Below are 19,775 nucleotides of genomic sequence, written 5' to 3' on the forward strand. Positions count from 1 at the left end.
ATTATATGAGAAAACAATTATAGTGTCCTCAGAAATCGACCAAAGACTCTGTTTCTATTTTTCTTTTATATATAGTTTCATGCATGCAATGCAGACAAAGTGGTCCAAGTACACTTTTGATGTTTTGCATCTCTTTGTGTAATGAGATTCGACTTCTTTTATACGTGTGTTCATGTCTTTGGTCGCACTCTTCCACAATTTATGTTGGACAAATTTCCTTGGTTTGACTGGATTTATTTAGTATTGGGTACGCAAAAAGATTTGACGTTTTATATTCACACCACCAACAACAGAAAACTACGAAGAGTTTTGGTTTCCATTTTTAACTAGAGGAGACAGTAGAAGGATCATAATTTAACCAGAGGAGTCTTAAGAAGAAAGAGGTTTTAAGGCTTGAGCAGAGTCGGGAGACAACAAATATCAAAGAGAAAAGAGGTTTAGTAGAGCAGATAAATCATCAAGCTGTGCACAATCATAATCATCATAAACACTTAAAAATATTTTCACAGTTTTCGAGTTGGGGATTTTGAGATGGATTTGACCTTGCGCATAACACTCTCCCCCTTCCTCTAAATCCTTAGGCCTCGTCCATCTGCTCCTGAATATAGAGTAGAAATAACTCAGCACACAAGGTTTTGTGGTTATTTCAGTTTTCAGATTGTTGTTCGATGTCTCTATATGATGCATCTGATTATATATATCAAGAGCAGTTCGATTTTTTGGTGAAAACTCTAATCACACTAAGATCAGATTTGAGATTTCTCACAGTGAAGGATAATTTGAATGGAGAGTAAAATATCGAGGTATGGCATAAAGATATGTGGGTACCTGCATATCGGAGGTCCAAAGGGTTAAATTGTCCCTCAGCAACTGCATTATGAGAGTGCTATCTTTGTAGGATTCCTCTCCCAGCGTGTCGAGCTCAGCTATGGCTTCTTCAAAAGCCTAAGATCGTGAATCCAGGATCAAAATTTAGAATGCGCCCACAACGACAAAAACTGCATTACTAAATCTCAAACAGAATGAGACATCAGTCCTAGTATCGGCAACAATCTTGCTCATTATAAGAGTCTGTGATTCTTAAAAAGAATAGGAATTTTATTAAAGAAAGCTGATTTATAACTAAGCACAATGGACCAAAGATCAGTTCCTTATCAAATAAAACATCTTAAGATAATAAGGTAAAACAGAAATAGTCAACCAGTGGTCAATCCTCTTAGTCAAAACATCAAGCAACCTCACTCAAAGTGATCCAAAATGAAACACAAGGGAATAAAGATTGCTTCTTTATCCAACAATACATCTTAAGAAAGATAGAGGTAAAACAAGACTATTCAACCAGTGGTCAATTCTCTTAGTCAAAACATCAAGTAAGAAACTGAAAAAAATTCAGGTCAATGAGTTATATGAGTTAACATAGGGAAAAAAGCACGAAACAGGAGAAAACTGTCCTAGAGAAAAACTCAGGTCAACGACTTATATACCATAGAAAGAAATAAAAGATGTTCTTGCTTGAGACTTAAGAAGTGAAAAAGAAACAAGAAGAGTAACCTGTTTAGCCATGTTACAAGCTTTGTCTGAAGAATTGAGAATCTCATAGTAGAACACTGAGAAATTCAGGGCCAGACCAAGCCTTATCGGATGAGTAGGCGCCATATCGGCAGCTGCGATATCCTATAAAAACATCACATCAAAAGAGGTACAAATCAATCTCCATCACAGTTTGAAATCAAATAAATAAGATAACAATGTGGAGAAGCAATTTTCACACTTAAAGACAACAAAAAAAGGACAGAAGAAACATAGCAATCTAGTTTCTCGAGATTTAATTAGCATAGTATGGTTCAATTCGAGGCTATTTCTAGATCAGGAACTAATTACTAGATTTGGAAGATATTACCAATAGAAGAAATCTTGGAAACAGAGTTAAACACAAAAACTATCAACCAAAACCAAAGTCAGATCGATTCCACAGATGAAACGAATTTGGAGAATTGAAATAACCTGAGCTGCTTTGTAAGCGAGCATGGTATCTTCAGCAGCAGTTTTCCTCTCATCTCCGGACTTGAACTCAGCCATGTAACGATGATAATCACCTTTCATCTTCAAGTAAAAGACCTTAGACTCACTCGCTCCAGCGGATGGGATGAGATGCGAGTCAAGGAGCTTAAGGATTCCAGAGCAGACGGAGGAAAGCTCACTCTCGACTTTAGATCTGTAATCCTTGACGAGCGACACGTGGTCTTCGTTCTTCCTGCTCTCTTCCTTCTGCTCAATCGAGGACACGATCCTCCAGGCGGCGCGTAGAGATCCGATCACGTTTTTGTAAGCAACTGAGAGGAGATTCCTCTCTTCAACGGTGAGCTCCTCAGCCGGAGTAGCGCCTGTGACTAGCTGTTCCATGAATTGAACCATCTCTTCGTAACGCTCCGCCTGCTCCGCCAGCTTCGCCATGTACACATACTGGTCTCTGCCTAATGTCGCCGCCATTAGAGAGAGAAAGAGATTTGTTTTTTATTTTGATTTTGATTTTTTTTGGGGAAATTTGAAAGAAAATGGAAAAAGGAAAGAGAGGAAGAAGAATAAAGGAAAAGAGTCAGGTGGGCTGATTATTATAAAAAAAAAAAAAATGTATTAAAACCCACGCGCGCTTGTGTTCACTTTTGAGTGTACGACATCGTCTGATGCGGTAGGCTATTGTAGAGCCAAGCGAGTGGAGTGTGTAGGCGCGTGGGAGTGTTGACAGGGTTTGGAGTTTGTGATAAGAGCGAGTGAATGGACGATAATAATTTTTTAGTGAGTCAGCTTCTAGTCACTTTTTAACTCAGAACTCCGGCGTGATAGTTGGGCTTTTTATTAGGTGTATTATGGGCCTTTTAAAGTCCATTACTTTACTAGTTTTTCATTATCAAGGGGTCAAAGTTTTATTTTTTGTGAAAAGGGGGTTTAAAAGTTATAATGTAGACCATATTCATAATTAAAAAATCAATTGTTAAAGAAAAAGTTAAAATGTAAAAATTAAAACCTTTTTTCTTATCTTAAAGAAAAATAAAGGAACAATACTAATTAATAGTACTAGACAGTAATTGCGTAATAATGTGTTAATAAATATTTATTTAATTAAAAAATATCACTTATAGTAAAAGGAGTATCCATTAAATAATTTTTGAAGATCTAAAACTGTTTATACTAAAAATATAAAAAGATTAAAGTAAATATTTAAAATTAATTAATCAAATCTATAATTAAAATGGAAATCCATAGGTTACTTATTAGTCGTGTCGAAATAGGAAAAATAAAAAAAGACAATAATGTGCGAGTGATGGCATTGGTTCAAAAAGCTGACTTTTATGTGGTCAACCCTCGACACATGTACAAAATGTGGTTTTGTTTTGTTTGCATCGACGGTTGGGAACAAGCTCCGTCTAGGCCGTTATGGTAAGAGCTCGTCTACTTTGGCCACGTCGCGAAAGCGTTAATCTCTGTCACCAACTTACCGTTAATTGACGTCCCAAATTTAACGCCACTGTTCTCCAGTAAATAATTAAAAAAGGAACTCAACTTTTTTTTTGTCTTTTTATTTTTATTTTTTGGTGACAGAGGAGAAGACGATCTTCATTGTTTTTCCTCTCTTTTAAGACTGCAACTTTGTCTTCCCTTGTTCATTTCTTAATGATAAAAATTGCCTGTAAAAAACCGACCTTTTTATTTCGTCTCCGTAATTGCAAGATTGACTTAGTTTGATAGAATGCAAAACAAAAATAAGATTAGTTTGTTCTACTGATTACTTTCTCACACTTGCGTATCTCGTAGTCGTCCAAATCTCCGCAGTGTAAGCTAAAGCTTCAAGGACTTTGCTTTTCGTTTTACCAGCTGGATTCGATTTTTTTGATTCATATTTTGGATTTCCGTTGTCGATTACTTTTTAAGTTCATGTGGATTTCGTGCCAGAGTTTTTGCTTTTTACAACAAAAAAAAAAAAGTGAACTTTCTTCTCCTGGTTCGTGTCACTAGAATTTGACCCTTCATATATTTGATAGAGGCACTGTGTAAGATAGAAGCGATTCATGGCCATGTGGGCTTCATTTTTTTTCCATGCACTGGATTGATATATATATATTTTAAAATGAAATGATCAGCCTTTTTTTAATTTTGTTTTAACATATGTTTGGTCTTTCTTAAATAAACCTCAGATAAAAGCTTGAAGCTGCATAATAATGTTCAGTGAAAGTTTCCAAGAGAAAGGTTTACGAGAGGTATATATGAACCATTTTGGCAAGCTGCACTCTCATATAGTCAAAGTTGTGTGTTTTGATTCGGTTGCTCTCGATTCTTGACTTCTTTAGTATATACTGTGATGAGTTATATAATGTTGACACAGGATGGTGCTTCGAGAGGAGCAAATGCTAAGCGTGTTGTTCCTTCTGATTCGTTTGATGATGAGACTTACTCACCTCAGGATTCCAAAATTCCTCTTGGTTCAAAGGCTCATTGTGCAGATGATTTGTCTGACTCAGCATCGAGCGCTGAAGCTTCACATGTACCCTCTCTTCTGGTCTCACAAGAGATTATGATTCTTTTCTGGCTATCTCCACAATTTTACATATGACTCTGTCAAGCTGTTCTTACCTGATTATTCCGTTTGCAGGAATCAAAAAAGGAATGTGAACTCCCTAGCTTAGGACAAACAAGAGGAATTGCTGATATTGGAACTTTAGGAACAATAAAAGACGAGACCTTTCGTTCCCGTTTCCCCACCTTTCATGCAAGGTGATGACTGAGTTTTACATACATATCATGTTTTTCTCTTATCCACTATAATTCAACAATTTCTCACTTAATTAAATTTTCACTGAATGTAGTGAACAAGGTCCATGGTCTGCAATGATTTCCTATGAAGCATGTGTACGCCTATGCCTTCATTCATGGGATACGGATAGTGCCAGCGAGGCTTCATACTTCCTCAACGATGATTGCATATTAATGCGAACTGCATTTGGGTGAGACATGTTTTAGTGTTTGGAATTGTTCAGATATTTGTGGATTGCTATGTTGTTTGATGTTGAGAAAAAAAAACATTTAGTTTGCAGAATTTCTTCATTCAATCTGAAGAAGAACTACTAGGAAATAGACCTTCTAGCTTGGTTACTGAGGCATCTGCTCCGAAATTTAAGAGAAGTGTTGGAAAAATTAAACTTCAGGGTATATTTATCTATCTCTCTTTATTTGTTTCAGTCCCATCTCATTTATTCATATGATCTGAAGTGTGTAGCTCTACAGTTGGTAGGATCAAAATGGGATCAGATGGACAACCTGGTTGCAGTATGTTACCACTGAAGCCTGAATCTGTCCACCAGCAAATAGCAGAACTGAATTCTACGTTGTCTTCTGGATGGAAAGCAGTGAAGAGTGTTCATGTCGCCCCCCGAGTTCCTTTGAATGGTTCACTTTCGAAGAAAAGTTTGGCGTATATGCGTACCTGTGCTCGTTACCTCAAACAGGTCTCAAAAGTCCTTCAGAAAGAATTTGTTGCATCTCACACCGGACCACGTTCGCTCAAAGCATTACAAGGTATATTTGGTTGCATTTTTACTGCTGCCTTTACTGTTTTGTCTTTCTTTCTGAATGATTTATCTATGAATTCTTTTATTGTCAGAAACTTTTACTTGTTCATTAAGGCTAAAGAGCTCTGCCGAGGAGGATCAAGTTAACACACAACCTGGATCTGGCGAAACATTTGTCTTGTACGTTTCCTTTTACATTCATGATTTGCTTTTAGATTCCTTTTCATGTAAAGCTGGAGTTATAATACGGTTTCCCTTGTAGCTTACCAGATAGTATCGGTGATGATTTGATTGTTGAAGTTCGGGATTCAAAGGGAAAGTTTTGTGGTCGTGTCTTAGCTCAACTAGCAGCTATAGTTGATGAACCGGTGAGATATTTATTAAGCCTTATGCTGTGTCCACAAGATTATCAAATCTAAAGTTTTGGCTGTTACAGCAGAACAATCTTAAATGGTGGGCAATATATCATGAACCAGAACATGACCGTACTGGGAGAATCCAACTTCATATCAACTACTCAAGCTGCTTAGATGAAAAAACTAAGGTACACACGATCTTTTTCCACAGAGAAACTTCTTTTAACCGTCTCATATTGTCTGCTGACATATTTCCATTCATATGTAGTGTGGGCTGGTTGCAGAAACTTCAGCATATGACTTGGTCTTGGAAGTGGCTATGAAAGCTGAGCAATTTCAGCGCCAAAATCTGTTAATCAAAGGGCCATGGCACTGGATGCTAACTCAATTTGCAGCCTATTACGGTATTTCAGATGCATATACAAAATTAAGGTAATTTACAGACAAGAAAGATTTTTAATTTGGTAACCAAATTTTATTCAGGCACTTAAGTGATGTTGTACACGATGTTTTTCTGATTGTCAGGTATCTTTCATATGTCATGGATGTCGCCTCGCCTACTAAGGACTGTCTTGATGTCATATACGATTTTCTGTCGCCTGTTTTAATGAAAGGCAAACACAAGGCTATACTGAGTCATCAGGAGGTGTTTATATTTAACTTTTGCTGTTCTTAATCATTAAGGATCACGTTTTGCTATTCAAGTAGCTCACTTTCTTTTTGATGCATTTGGACAGGATCGTTTGCTTGGGGAAATTGATGAACAAGTTCAGCAGATTCTTGCGTTGACATTCGAGAATTATAAATCTCTTGATGAAACTTCTTTTTCTGGAATCAAGGATGTTTTTGAGCCTCCTACAGGCATTCCAGCACCTGCTATAGCGCCAGCTATCAAGCTTTATGGTCTTCTCAACGACGTGTTAAACCCCGAGGCACAACTAAGACTTTGCAGATACTTTCAGGTAAATCAGACAGACACACACACACAACCTCTCTCTCTTTCTCACTTGTCCCATGATTTATTTCATTGCCTTCTTTCAGGCTGCTTCAAAGAAGAGGTCAAAAAGGTACTTACGGGAAACAAACGATATACTTCACAATCATATTGAGGATGCACAAGGCACTACTTATCAGAGGATGAAGTCTTTAGTTTTGAGCCTTAAGAACGAAATCTTAACTGACATAGCCATCCATAACTACAATGTACTCCCAAGGTTTGTCTAAGTCATATATACAACATTTCTGTTACTAAATTAGTGTATTTCTCTACTGAATCTCTCTGTAATCTCTGAAGCAGCTTTATAGACCTTCCACAGCTTTCAGCGGCAATATATAGTGTGGATCTATTCAACAGACTGAGGGAATATCTTACTGCATGGCCCCCTCCTTCTCCATCACCTCCAGTTGTCGATCTTATCATTACAACAGCCGACTTTGAAGCCGATCGCTCTCGCTGGAATATAGAGTAATATATGCTCTTACTTCTGACTGAGTACTTACGACTTTAAAATTTATCTTTTTAGACTTTTCTATTTCTAAAGCAATTTCATCGCCATGTTGGCAGTCCTATCAAAGGTGGTGTTACTGCCAAAGAGCTTTTCCATTCATATATTACTACCTGGATTGAAGATAGAAAAAGTTATCTATATGAGTTCTGCAAGTCAGACACGGTACTTATCTTGCAACAACTTTTCTATAGTGCTGACACAAGAATGCTTGTTAATGCTTTGACATCTGCAATTGCATACATTTTGTTTTTTTTTTTTTTTAAGGCAAAAGCATGTAATGAGATTCAAGGCTCGACCTCTCCCTTTGTAGATGAGATTTATGAGTTACTCAACGCCACACTTGATGAGTATGATATCATCATCATGCGTTGGCCAGAATATGGGGCATCCTTGGAGAAAGTAAGTAAAAAATAATACGAAACGGATATTTTTTTTTGATTCATTCAACTAATGTAACTGCGTTGTGTTTGATGAGTTGTCCTTCTTACATGTCTCAGAAGTCAGTAACTCTGTTAACCAAATATGCCCCAACTTATAAATGTTATCATGTTTTCATATGGAAAGTTTGTAGCGGATGTGGAGAGGGATATTATTGAAGCGTTGGAGAAGCAATTTTCCGAAGTTTTGTCTCCGTTAAAGGAAAGCAAGGTATCTGCAATGAAGTACGTCCAGAAATTGACCAAAAAGGGACATTCTAACCTCTACACTGTTCCAAAAGAGGTATATCTACTGATGTTTGTTTTAACTTTTCAAGTTTCATTTAGAACTAGTATAAGAAACCTTTACAACATCTTTCAGCTTGGAGTTCTTCTAAATTCCATGAAAAGAATGCTTGAAACATTACGGTCAAGAATAGAGAACCGGTTCAAATTGTGGAACTCTTATCTCCCTGATAAAGAAAAGAGAATTTTAGGAGAGCGGCTGAGCGAGGTGACTGTACAGTTAAGAGCCAAGTTCAGAAGTTACATGCAAGCGCTCGTGGAGAAAATTGCAGAGAATGTCAGTTACTTCTTTCTGAACTTATTTTTGAGATTTCCTGTTCTCAGATCCTTGAGAAAAAACTATCTTATGTAACAGACGAGGATACATAGCCAAATGAAAATGAAGAACATCATCCGCGAGTTGCAGGAAATAACAGCAGAATCAGACATTAGAAACAGAATGCAGAGTTTAAAAGATTTACTAGACACGACACTTGATCACCTGCATTGTGTTTTGTCACTCGATGTGTTTATCGTAATATGCAGAGGAATATGGGACAGATTGGGACAGGTAAGGAAGGCAAACCGCATCACAAACCGTTGGTTTCTTCTTTCTTGCATCATCATTAGTTTTCATTATTCTTATTCTGTTTTTTTTTATTCGTTTTTTTTTTTTCAAAGGACGTGCTTCGGGTTTTGGAAGACAGGAATGACAATGTGACTTGGCACAAAGGCCCGAGAATCGCAGTTTCTGTAACTTTTTCAACTTTCTTCTGGACTTTTTCAATTTTATCACTAGAAAAAAACAAAAATGTTTCTTCTTACGTTGTTATAATTATATGGTGATTTTGCAGGTTTTAAATGAGATATTTGTGACTCAAATGCAAAACTTACTTGGAGATTCGTTAGAGGAAGAGGATTTGGAAGCACCGAGATCGATGATGGAGATTCGGTCTATGCTTTTGTAAAGATTCAGCTAACTATAGGGAAGGCTTCTGCTACAGTGCTAATACTGAGAGAGAGAAACAGTGAAAAAATTCTATTTGCTTTTGGGAAACCATAATGTGACTATTGAGCTATAACAGTTAACTAGTTAAGCATGGTGTAGTTAGATTTGGGAGGACTCATTATACATATGTTCATAGATATTTTGGTTATATGCTTTCATAGAATGAATACATATACACACTCAAGGATCGTACAGGTTTCTTAAAAAGATCTGATAAACAAATTACATCACTGTTGGCACCAAAAATCAGAAAACTCAAAGAGGGAAGGGCGCTTTGGTAAAGCTAAGCGGTTATTAGCCTATAAGTAAGACAGTTGAGTTTTAGAAAGGGCGGGAAGTTTCAAAACAAAATAAATTAAAAATAGAAAAGAAACCGTCGCCTGAGAGATTCGAACTCTCGCGGGGAAACCCCATGTACTTAGCAGGCACACGCCTTAACCACTCGGCCAAAGCGACGTTCATGTACAATGAAGAATAAATTAAATTTAACTTAGTTGGTACAGCTGCAAAGCTACTCGCATACTGTCTGTTGCGCGTGGGTATGCGTTGTGGTTGTGGTAAAGAGAGAAACGCTTGCGCTTTGTTTTCAATTGGTCTGCTTCTTCTTCTTCTTCTTCTCGTCGGTAGAAGAAAAATGATCTGTTCGGCGCAGCTCTCACAGCCAATGAATGGCCTCAAAGACATCGTTGAGACACGAAATTTTAAGGTTTTACCTCATCTGACTCAGTTTACTGTCTTTTTATGTGCTCTCTCATTATCTGCTATTATGACGAGCAAGCCCATTAACAACATCTGTATGTTAGTCTGATAGATCCGATTATCTGAAATTATCATGTTTTTGATTCGTTTAATCTTGTTACTTAATGGGTTTCTCTAATTGCGTAATTTGGAAAAAAGCATACAACTTTCTTTAAATTGGATTGGTACCTGAGATTCTGATTACAGTTTGTACCTTTTTACAAATACATTGCCAAGTGTAGGTTCCATTTGAGTAACCATATTACACTTTTCGAGAGTAACATTTGGTAAAGAAGAAATGTGTGTAGCTTAACATATATGAATCATCAAACATCTAGTGAATGTTTCTCAAGATTTTGTTTAATGCTAAACTTGGTGAATTGTGTCACAGGCATGGCTCTTAGATCAGTATGGAGTCCTTCATGATGGCAAAAAGCCGTACCCGGGTGCAATATCGACAAGTACGTTATCATTTCTAACCTTTGGCATATCTATTCGGATTGCTGATTCAATTGGGGTTTTACATTTTGTAGTTGGTATCGTAACCAATTCTTTCACTGTTCAATGATTCAGTGTTGACTATATTTGATATAGTCAGAGACGATGATTTGGCAATGAATATCTTGTCCATATAAGTTGTGAAACCGGAAGTGAAATATCATTATGCTTTGAGATCTTCCATTTATTGATAGTTTTCCTTAAAGGTTTCTTCAACATCGTTGTAGTTATGCATAAGGACTGATCTAACTTTTGTTTTATTGGATTTACAGTAAAAAACCTTGCAACAGCGGGTGCCAGAATCGTGGTTATTAGTAATTCTTCTAGACGTGCTTCTACTACAATCGATAAGTTGAAAGGCCTTGGCTTTGATCCGTCTTTCTTCACCGGGGCTATAACAAGTGGTGAACTAACCCATCTGTCTTTGCAAAGGTCATTTACCAACAACTTTGTCTTCACAACATAGATGCTATTTACTTGGTTGAACTTACTGATAGCTGGATGTTACAGGAGAGATGATCCTTGGTTTGCTGCACTAGGCAGGAGTTGCATTCACATGACTTGGAATGACCGAGGAGCAATTTCTTTAGAGGTTAGTTATCTTTTTTATGGTTGCTGATTGATTTATCGATGAAGGTTAGTAGTAGGTATTTGATGTAGCCTTTGTTTCAGGGTCTAGGTTTAAATGTTGTGGAGAATGTGGACGAAGCTGACTTTGTTTTAGCGCACGGCACGGAGGCCTTAGGACTTCCTTCAGGCGGTGTATCTCCAATGCCTCTCGACGAACTTGAGAAGATTTTGGAGAAATCTGCAGCTCGAGGACTCCCCATGATCGTTGCTAATCCAGATTATGTGACTGTTGAAGCAAATGTTTTTCATATCATGCCAGGTACATTTACTTGCATCTCTGAAACTCTCCAGTTTGTCTTCGAATTATGATGGGATATAAATAAGCATATACATGAATCAAATCGTTCATGATTTATACAGGTACACTAGCTTCCAAGTATGAAGAACTTGGGGGAGAAGTGAAGTGGATGGGCAAACCTTATAAGGTTAGAAACTTAGAATACTTAACTATCAACTTGCTACTTTGTGTTGTATAATGGTTTGTTGATTTTTTTTTATTTTGCAGATGATCTATGAGTCAGCTATGGCAATCGCAGGAGTTGTCAATCCATCTGAGGCTATAGCAGTAGGAGATTCACTACATCATGATATAAAAGGAGCAAATATTTCAGGAATTGAATCAATTTTCATCACTGGAGGGATTCATGGTAATGAGCTTGGTCTCACTTCGTTTGATGAAATTGCAAATCTAGACTCAGTCAAGACCCTTACGGCTAAACACAATGCATTCCCATCTTATGTACTATCAGCCTTTAAATGGTAGTTTTCATATACAGCTCATATTATTGATTTTTGATCACATTTTTGCCTTCAGTAAACTTTTGAGAGTAATTTAAAAAACTCCCTTCCTGTGAATATAACACTTATTGCTGTGTGAATGAGAGTAAGATACAAAACGAAGTTACATATTACACAAATGAATCTGGAGCTTAAAGGTTAGTATAAATGCGCCGAATTTGCCCAGCCAAAAACCTCACAAGAAAGAATAAATACACAAGGAATCTCCATTGCTGGATAATATCTCTGCAACATCTCTCTAAGCCAGTTCACGACTTAAGTATCTTACTCCAGTTCACTAACAAGGTCTCTAAGAGAGGGAACCTTGATGGCCAGAGTTTTGTAGAGTCTAGAGTAGCGAGCTCTTGTGCCATCAGCTGTTCTAGCTAAAGCCAGCAAACTTAGAGCTTCAGGTAATTGCGCAAACATTTGTTTCATTTCCTCTAAGCTCATGTTTACTAGGACAGAAGGCCTTGGGATAACTCTGACAACTTCACCTCCTTTGGGCTCTTGAACGCGTGCATCAGCCTTGATCACGAGCTCTGAGTTGGTGTTACCTCCACATTTTATGATGAATGGGGCTGATGAACCTGTGTTGAATTGCAAAACATTCCACTGAGATACATCAGTTTCACCTGAGGATATTGATTCTAATGATGGTCTACGGTCGTGCGATCGTTCCAGAAGATTATTGTCCTCTTGTTCAGGAATCGTCTGCGTTCAAGAGAAATAAGTTAGTTTGTTCGATATTTAATCCGGATCTCATCATTATATCAGGTAGAGTTTTTTGTGTCTATGGTAGGTTCATGGAGAAACTGATTATACATGGAAATCATAAGTACCTCGACCAACTGGTGTGCTGTAGCAATTTCTCTTTGCGCACATGGATGATCGATATCAAGAAGAGAAGGCATTCGCTCAGTGAGTTCATCAAGGGACTCGAGTAATGCTTTCTTCTTGCTTTTACTCAAAACATGGACAGAGGCTTGTCTTGTTATTTCCTGCAAGATACAAAATAAGTTACTGACCAAAATTTAACCAAAAACAAAGATCAATTGTGAAGCAACATGGTCTCAGATGGAGGTATAAAAATACCTTGACTTGCTTCAAAATGCCATCTAGAGAAATGAGAGATGCTAATCTTGAGTCTTCAGCTGCCGTCGAAGGGTTTGGAACAGGAGAACTGCCCTCTTCCAGGTTAAGCAAAGCTGCATCGCTCCTCATTTGTTGTAAAATCTGATAAAGAAAGCAAACAAAAGTCAGAGCACAAGAACTTTTCAAAGATCAAAAATTAAAGCAATCCAGAACTGCGTCATTTATTTTCAGGCACGTTGGTGTACCTTTCTTCTTTTGTGATCAACAGACTCAAGAGCTGATCGAAGCTTAGCCACTTGACCAGCATCTTCTGCCTCTTCTGCCGCCAAAGTGCCAGCAATATCCTATAGTATAATAGTACGGTTCCATATTAATCATCATTTCAAACCATTGAGAATGTTCTATCTGCTAATTCCACTTAGAATATCATTTTTGACCAATGACATCGCATACCTTCATGTGCTGCATTTGAGAAGTATAGACACGTTTTGCATACTCGGACAGAAGCTGCCCGAGAGCATCTGTGTGAGGTGGCATCGCAGCCCCAAGTCCAGCCATCCAGCCATCCATAATTGCCGTGGAAAGAAGCTCTAGTTGACCACCAGTTCCTCCCGAGACATCATCTGCGGTCACGGAAAGAAACTCAAAATGTTCTGCAAGCCATAACCGAATCTGTCGCTGCAGTTCACCAGCCGGAGTATGAACAAATAATGCAGCCAAGGCTTTGTTCCCAATAGCGAAGCTTTTGGCTTCATCTTGCATTTCCCGCAGCTTAACTCCAGTAACTTGCTGCCTCCCAGTATCCTAGATGATTACAATCAAGAGCATAAGTGTCTCAAAATATTTAACATATTAGGTAAGCTCAAGCATCTTTGAGAATCAACTGCACTTTCAAGGTAAACTTACCTGTTCAAGTCCACGCATTCTTGATACCACAGATGCCAACTTGTTTTTCCTTTCTGGTTTTATATTTACTTTAAAGCCATGAATCTGCGTATCAAGATATCGAACTGGAGATCTACCTGGGCTGCTACCCCTGCTAGTGCTTTTACTTCTACCAGTATTAGGCTTCTCAAGAAAGCACTCGACAGGAGAGACCTAAATGAAGAGGATAGGTTTAATTTTTCCAGGAGAAATAAGATGGTCATAAAAACCACGGCCAAAACGAACATAAAAAGCAGCTAGGAGTCGTCTGCCTATAAACCCACCCTGATAGATTGAAGCTCAGGTGATCGCGCCAGTAAGGACCTTATGTATAATATCCTAACTCGGGAAACAAGCATGGTATCCATTACTCTTCTTGGTTCCATTTTACCAATAAATGAAAAGACAGAATCTCTGATCTCAGCAAGGATTTCATGCTCTCTGGAAGCACCAGCCTTGATAACAGCTGCCAAGACCTGCAAGTCAACAATAAGAAAAAAGCTTCCCAAAATAAGTTGATATCAACTTGCTCTTAACAGCGATAAAGGTTTAAAGACATCCAGAGTCCATCATAACCTTCACTCTCCAATAATGATGCAAGGTATAGTGATGTCATTTCAGATATATATACCAGTGAGACGTCTAAAAAGATGTTAAAGCAATTAGCTATTAACCAAGTACCAGCATTAGTAGCTTGTTTGCACCATCAGCAATGGCAGCAAGACCTTCATATTCTTCAGGGTCAAAATCGTTCAATGCAGCCGTCAAGTATTCTCCAGCTGGCGTGGTCTTTACTATTTCAGAGCCAGATTTTACTACAGTAATTGCTCCGTCATTCTTATTTGATCTAGATGGTAAAGCAACAGCTTCCTCCGAAAACGCTTCTCCCCTACTATTTTTTCGGAGAGAAAATAGTAAATTTAGTCAATAAAATGAAAAATACAGAATCAGAACTCAATTGTTCAAACGGATCACGAAATCACCTGTGAACATTGGCAGGCTGATTGTTTGGCGAGGCTTTTGATGAGGGACTCAATCCCTAAAATAAAAAATGAAATACGAAAGTTTTAGAAATGGAGTGCAGGGAGCAAGTAAATCTGTAGGTGCAAAGTGTTAAACATACAGTAGCAATTAATAAAGAACAAATGTAAATTATTTTTCTCTCAAAGCGATAAGAGAGTAGTGAGGGAGATATGATACTGAATCATGCTTAATTCAGCATAACTGCACAAGAGAAAACAATTACCTGGGTTGAAACAGCCATCGATCTTTCTGTTAATCTGTCAAACAACTTTTCGTTTTCTTCATGCAATCTCTGCAAAAAACATTGTTCTCATCAGATAAATGAACTCGAGCAAACATCAATGGTCCACCAGAATATATTCAAGAGTAAGACAGAGCAGAACCTCAATTAGTGCATCACGTTTTTTAAGTTCTTCCTCAAGTTTCTTGGTAACAGAAGAATCAGCTGTGGTGTCAGCTGGTTTTGGTATTGAGGAAAATATGTCCTGAGATTGTAAGACATCTCCTGTTCTTGTTGTGTTGGATTTAACGGCTTCACCTACTTGTGATTCCAAGTCTATAATTTTAGCCTGAATCAAAATCAAATAAGATACAGGTTAATGATATGACTACCATGTGCAGAGAAGTCAACAAGTTCAAAATCAATTGGCTTCCATAGATCTTAAACTTTAGAGAATAGCTAATACTCGTGGAGCACCAACCTGGAGATTTTGAATGGTGGAATCTTGTTGTTGCATTTGCAGCTTCTGTTCCTGATCCAACTGTAAAAGTTGAGCTATTTGATTTCTTAACTGAGAATTCTGCTCCTTCTCTAGTTTATGTTTGTCTACAAGCATAGTATTCTCTGACTGCATCAGGTACAAGACGGATAATGAGCAAAAAAACAAAGAGGTTATAAAGAATTGTATAAAATTCAAACAAGAACCCAAGTGAAGCTGTATAACCTTCAAATCTGATTGCAATGTAAATGAAACTTTCCACGCCCTCTGCACTTCACTGTAGAGCAATACACACTGGTCATTTGCATCTTTAAGTGCTTGTTTTAAGCCCACGACCTCTTGTTTCAGATTCTGATTTTCTCTCTCTTTCTCCAACAGCTCCTTCCGAGCATCACTCGCCTGCAGGACAAAAGGTTATCTATGTTGTAGCAAAAAGAATCTTTTGAAACAGGACAAGCTAGTACAGTGTACTTTTATATTACGTTCTGTTCTCTAGAAATTGGGATGACCTAGAAAAGGGAGAGATAAAACGAACAGATCAATCAAGCGAAAACCTGACCGTCTAACGTCTGTATTCTCGTTTTTTAATTGTTTATCTTATTCACTTTCCCTTACCACATCTCTCCATTTCTTGATTGTATCTCTATTCCCAAGACTTGGTATTATATTCCTAGCTCTAGCAGCATAACTGAGAGATGATATTGTTTCAGACAAGTTTTGTGCACTTGGACAGATGTTAACAATCATCAACGTTTTGGAGCTTCCCCCTACACATTACAGGATATTGCATCTCAGTTACAACGAGCATCAAACAATGGTGGCAAAACCCTTAAACAAACAAAAAAATCAGGGTGAAATAAGAGGAGAGGTGCATGTATTGAAAAGAAGAAAATGTTACCTAGTGAATCTGCAAGTATTCTTGTAAGCATTGAATTCTCATAAGGAACTGAATCCTTTTCGGACGTCAATGAGGATAAAACATCTCCCAACCTACAGAACCAGAGATATATGCAGTAAGTTAACAGAATAAATTAACGCATTGGAGCCCACACATGGAAAACTTTGTCAGACCTTTAGACGATAAAGATGCAGAAGTTATATAGTTTACTGGTAAAGAGGAGTGAATAAAAAAGAAAAAGAAAACTCTGACATACGTTGAAATCGAATTCATGACATGCAACAGATCAGTGACATGGTCTCCACTGTCATCTTCCATGATTAAACCTTCACTTCCAGCCATGTCAACTAGAGAAAGCTTGCTATATATGTTTTCTCCAGTAATCGTGTTACTATAGTATATGTGTATAGTGACAATCCTGCCAAGAGAAAAGCCAGCCATTAAAGACATGTGAATAGAGAACCTTAGCAGAAAATTATTTCAATATAATAAAAAGAGGAACATTTCAAGTACAAAATAAAACATACAGATGGGTCACGTTAAATTTTGATTTATCATTTCCCCGGTTCTGAAATGCAGATTTTAAGACTCTTAGGAACTCCAGAGGATTATCAACTTTTTCCTGTATAAGCTCTACAACAGAATCGTCTAATCCCATGTTGATCTTCGGCAAGTTGCTCTGACTGTCCAAAAGTAGATCTCTTATCTGAATATTAAAATTACTGAATTAGAAGTTTCAGATTTCATGAAAGAACCATCTTGGCAGTTGGCACTATGATATAGGTAAAATGTATTAGTACTTTAGACACAATTGGACCACCTGTTCATTATAGATCTCAAACACTGAAAGAGAGAAACTGAATTGAGATGTAGAAGTTGAATCCGAATTTGCTAGGTCGAAAAGTTCCTCAAAACAACGTGCATATAAACCACGGTCGTGATTTGAACCTTCCTGGCAAATAACAGTCAATAAAGTTGATTCAACGAAGAGCCATAGGGAGATAACAAATCACTGTGAAAATACACAGTGACAGAAATCCATTGATTTAGGTGCTCAAAAATATGTGACATATTTGTAGACTTTTAGAGGAAAAGGAAAAGAATAGTAACCAGGGTGTATGTCTTCCCTGCATAAGTTTGTCCATAGGAAAATATAGAGACGTTAGATCCATCCAGTGCAGATTGAACAAAAGGTTGGACATCGCTAAACAGTGCAGCTGAGGAAAAAATTACAGTATAAGTACAGAGCTCATGACAAAAGGAGAGAGTACAATTACAACGAACTATGGTACTCACCTTGTCCAACATGAGGTCCATAAACTCGGTCAAATTCAAAGTCCTTCTTGGGATTGGACAGAGTATCATCATCAGTGTTTACACATATGGTGCAATCCCCAGGGAATTCTATGATAGAGGGACCTTCATCCTCAAACAATGGCCTTGCACGGCAAAATACTTTTATATTCCCTGAAATATGAAACAACAGTTCCACATTAATCAATAGGTTGCAGAAAACTATCACGAACATCTGTGAACCTATACCTAAAGAAAGATTACAAATTTAGAAAGACTGATGACATTGGTTAAGGAAGCTTGGTACCTTTGGCTGTTAACAAGTCATTGAACAGTCTTTTCTTCTCATTGATAAGTGGAGATATCCTAGCCTCAGTCTCAAGGGCATATTGATCTGTGGTGGTTTATGTAGATAGATAAATACAACACACTACCAAATTTCCACCACAAAACAGATAAAGTAATGAAACGCAACCACAAGGGCTAGATACAGTAGATGGGATTATAAAGTATTCGCTATTTGAACTAAATGACTTCATAAAGGTTCCAATATTGGGAAAACGCCAACAAATTTCTAGTGTTATCAACTTTGGGAGTAGTCACAAATGCACCAAATGTAATGAATACTAAGTCTTTCTTGATGCTTGCACAACTTACATCGTGTTCAAACAAACCTCGTGGTATAATACACAGGTGAAACACATCACTTACCCAATTTACGACTTTTCTCAGCCAGAACACCTAAATAACGTGTAACCCTGTCAAGCTTTGCATTAGAATACTCCTGCAGATCAGTAGCTTCTTGTCTCAACTCCAGGTAATCTTCTTTTGCAAGCTGTTCAACCAACGTCACATACTTTTCTGGATAAGCAATGGCTTCAACACTAAACTTCCATCAAATCCCACAAACACACAACCTAGTCTATGCGATGATAACATCTATAGACTCAGCTTACACTTAAGAGAAGCAAAAGCAGCCTTTTAAAAAAAAAAAATCAATTCAACTAAAAACCCAATCCAAATATACAGTGGAGTGAAAAAAGGAAGTGACATTTCACCTTAACTTTATCCTTTAATCCGTTAACCTTAGAGGCAAGAGCTTGCTTAGGCGGAAGCGAGGGAGTAGAAATCGAGTTCCTCCGGAGCAGCGGACCTGTCGTACGGTGACCGCCTTCCACATACGAAGAAGCATTTGAAGAAGAAGACTTCCTCGGCTCGAACCCACTCACCTCCCAGTTCCACCTATTCGTTTTACTCCTTTGATCGGCCATTTCGTCCAAACAATCAAAGCAGCTCAAACCAAAACCACCAGACAAAATTAAAGCAGCAGCTTTGAAATCGAAGCGGAAGAAGAATTCAAAAGTTTCCGAAATTTATTTTTCTAGAAATCCAAAGATTCTATTTAATTTTTTGGCTTCTCACTTTCGGATTTTTTTTTCCCTCGGTCTGGTATACAAACAAAACAAATGAAAGGCGGAGAAGGTCCTTTTGATGAACTTCATACGACGTCGTTTTTATTTCAGATTTTTTAAATTCTAGAAAATTGAATAACGCCGATGCCTTTTGAGACACAAATATTTTGTGATCTGCGTTACTTCACGACTCCCCTTATCGTGTTCCATTCATAAACTGTGTTATGTCATTTAAATCTCACTTTACCAACTACGTTGACTTTTCTATGTTCAATTTAAAACAAAAAAACATCTTTTGACAGTTATTTAACTTATTTTGGATCATGTATATTTTACTCGTGATATCTCACACTAATAATTTTGCAAATTTTCTGATTTCAGTTAATCAAATAATAATTAAAAAAAATTCATTGTGTCGAAAGCTACTATCCAGAGTTTGGTTTGGTTGAATAAATTTAACATTATTATTAGAGCTGTTTGGTTCCAAGTTTGGTTTGCTTCGAGACCACAAATTTAGATCATTATTAGAGCTGTTTTTTTAATCTATTTCAATAACCTGTCTACTACAAGCTGCATATATTGTAAAACAGTTTTTTTTGGTTGAATAAATTTAACATTCATTCAAAAAAA

At 37.5% G+C, this 19,775-nt stretch overlaps 3 protein-coding genes, 1 non-coding gene and 1 pseudogene across 5 annotated transcripts; 2 read left to right on the forward strand and 3 right to left on the reverse strand.

Annotated features, from left to right (window-relative positions):
- Positions 1 to 345: 345 nt before the first annotated feature.
- On the reverse strand, positions 346 to 2,551 carry LOC17882208 (14-3-3-like protein GF14 lambda). The gene is made up of 4 exons (XM_006288474.2): positions 2,005 to 2,551; positions 1,552 to 1,674; positions 829 to 945; positions 346 to 598 (listed from the first exon to the last, which is right to left on the reverse strand). The coding sequence occupies exons 1-4, from the start codon at positions 2,488 to 2,490 to the stop codon at positions 578 to 580; spliced, it is 747 nt and encodes a 248-aa protein (XP_006288536.1). The 5' UTR covers positions 2,491 to 2,551; the 3' UTR covers positions 346 to 577.
- A 1,191-nt stretch (positions 2,552 to 3,742) lies between these two features.
- On the forward strand, positions 3,743 to 9,327 carry LOC17883438 (annotated as a pseudogene).
- A 185-nt stretch (positions 9,328 to 9,512) lies between these two features.
- TRNAS-GCU lies at positions 9,513 to 9,594 on the reverse strand. The gene has a single exon. It is a non-coding gene; the product is annotated as a tRNA-Ser (tRNA).
- A 101-nt stretch (positions 9,595 to 9,695) lies between these two features.
- LOC17884318 lies at positions 9,696 to 11,805 on the forward strand. Its single transcript, XM_006289868.2, has 7 exons — positions 9,696 to 9,844; positions 10,268 to 10,337; positions 10,647 to 10,806; positions 10,885 to 10,966; positions 11,047 to 11,263; positions 11,365 to 11,429; positions 11,510 to 11,805. Exons 1-7 carry the CDS (start codon positions 9,773 to 9,775, stop codon positions 11,765 to 11,767), a joined length of 924 nt encoding a protein of 307 aa, XP_006289930.1. The 5' UTR covers positions 9,696 to 9,772; the 3' UTR covers positions 11,768 to 11,805.
- A 44-nt stretch (positions 11,806 to 11,849) lies between these two features.
- LOC17882438 (kinesin-like protein KIN-14A) lies at positions 11,850 to 19,189 on the reverse strand. 2 transcript variants are annotated; one of them, XM_023781955.1, is made up of 23 exons: positions 18,792 to 19,189; positions 18,445 to 18,568; positions 18,041 to 18,127; positions 17,737 to 17,907; positions 17,551 to 17,657; positions 17,261 to 17,392; positions 16,968 to 17,146; positions 16,697 to 16,858; positions 16,441 to 16,532; positions 16,158 to 16,309; positions 15,768 to 15,941; positions 15,525 to 15,671; positions 15,207 to 15,392; positions 15,047 to 15,115; positions 14,784 to 14,839; positions 14,482 to 14,689; positions 14,085 to 14,276; positions 13,783 to 13,974; positions 13,330 to 13,680; positions 13,122 to 13,220; positions 12,877 to 13,017; positions 12,624 to 12,782; positions 11,850 to 12,495 (listed from the first exon to the last, which is right to left on the reverse strand). In XM_023781955.1, exons 1-23 carry the CDS (start codon positions 19,002 to 19,004, stop codon positions 12,067 to 12,069), a joined length of 3,822 nt encoding a protein of 1,273 aa, XP_023637723.1. In that variant the 5' UTR covers positions 19,005 to 19,189; the 3' UTR covers positions 11,850 to 12,066. The 2 variants fall into 2 exon arrangements, with proteins under 2 accessions (XP_023637723.1, XP_006286687.1); XM_006286625.2 differs by having other exon boundaries at positions 14,482 to 14,692.
- Between the last annotated feature and the right edge of the window lie 586 nt (positions 19,190 to 19,775).

The sequence above is a fragment of the Capsella rubella genome, unplaced genomic scaffold (genome assembly GCF_000375325.1).
Source record: "Capsella rubella cultivar Monte Gargano unplaced genomic scaffold, Caprub1_0 scaffold_6, whole genome shotgun sequence".
NCBI lineage: Eukaryota > Viridiplantae > Streptophyta > Magnoliopsida > Brassicales > Brassicaceae > Capsella > Capsella rubella.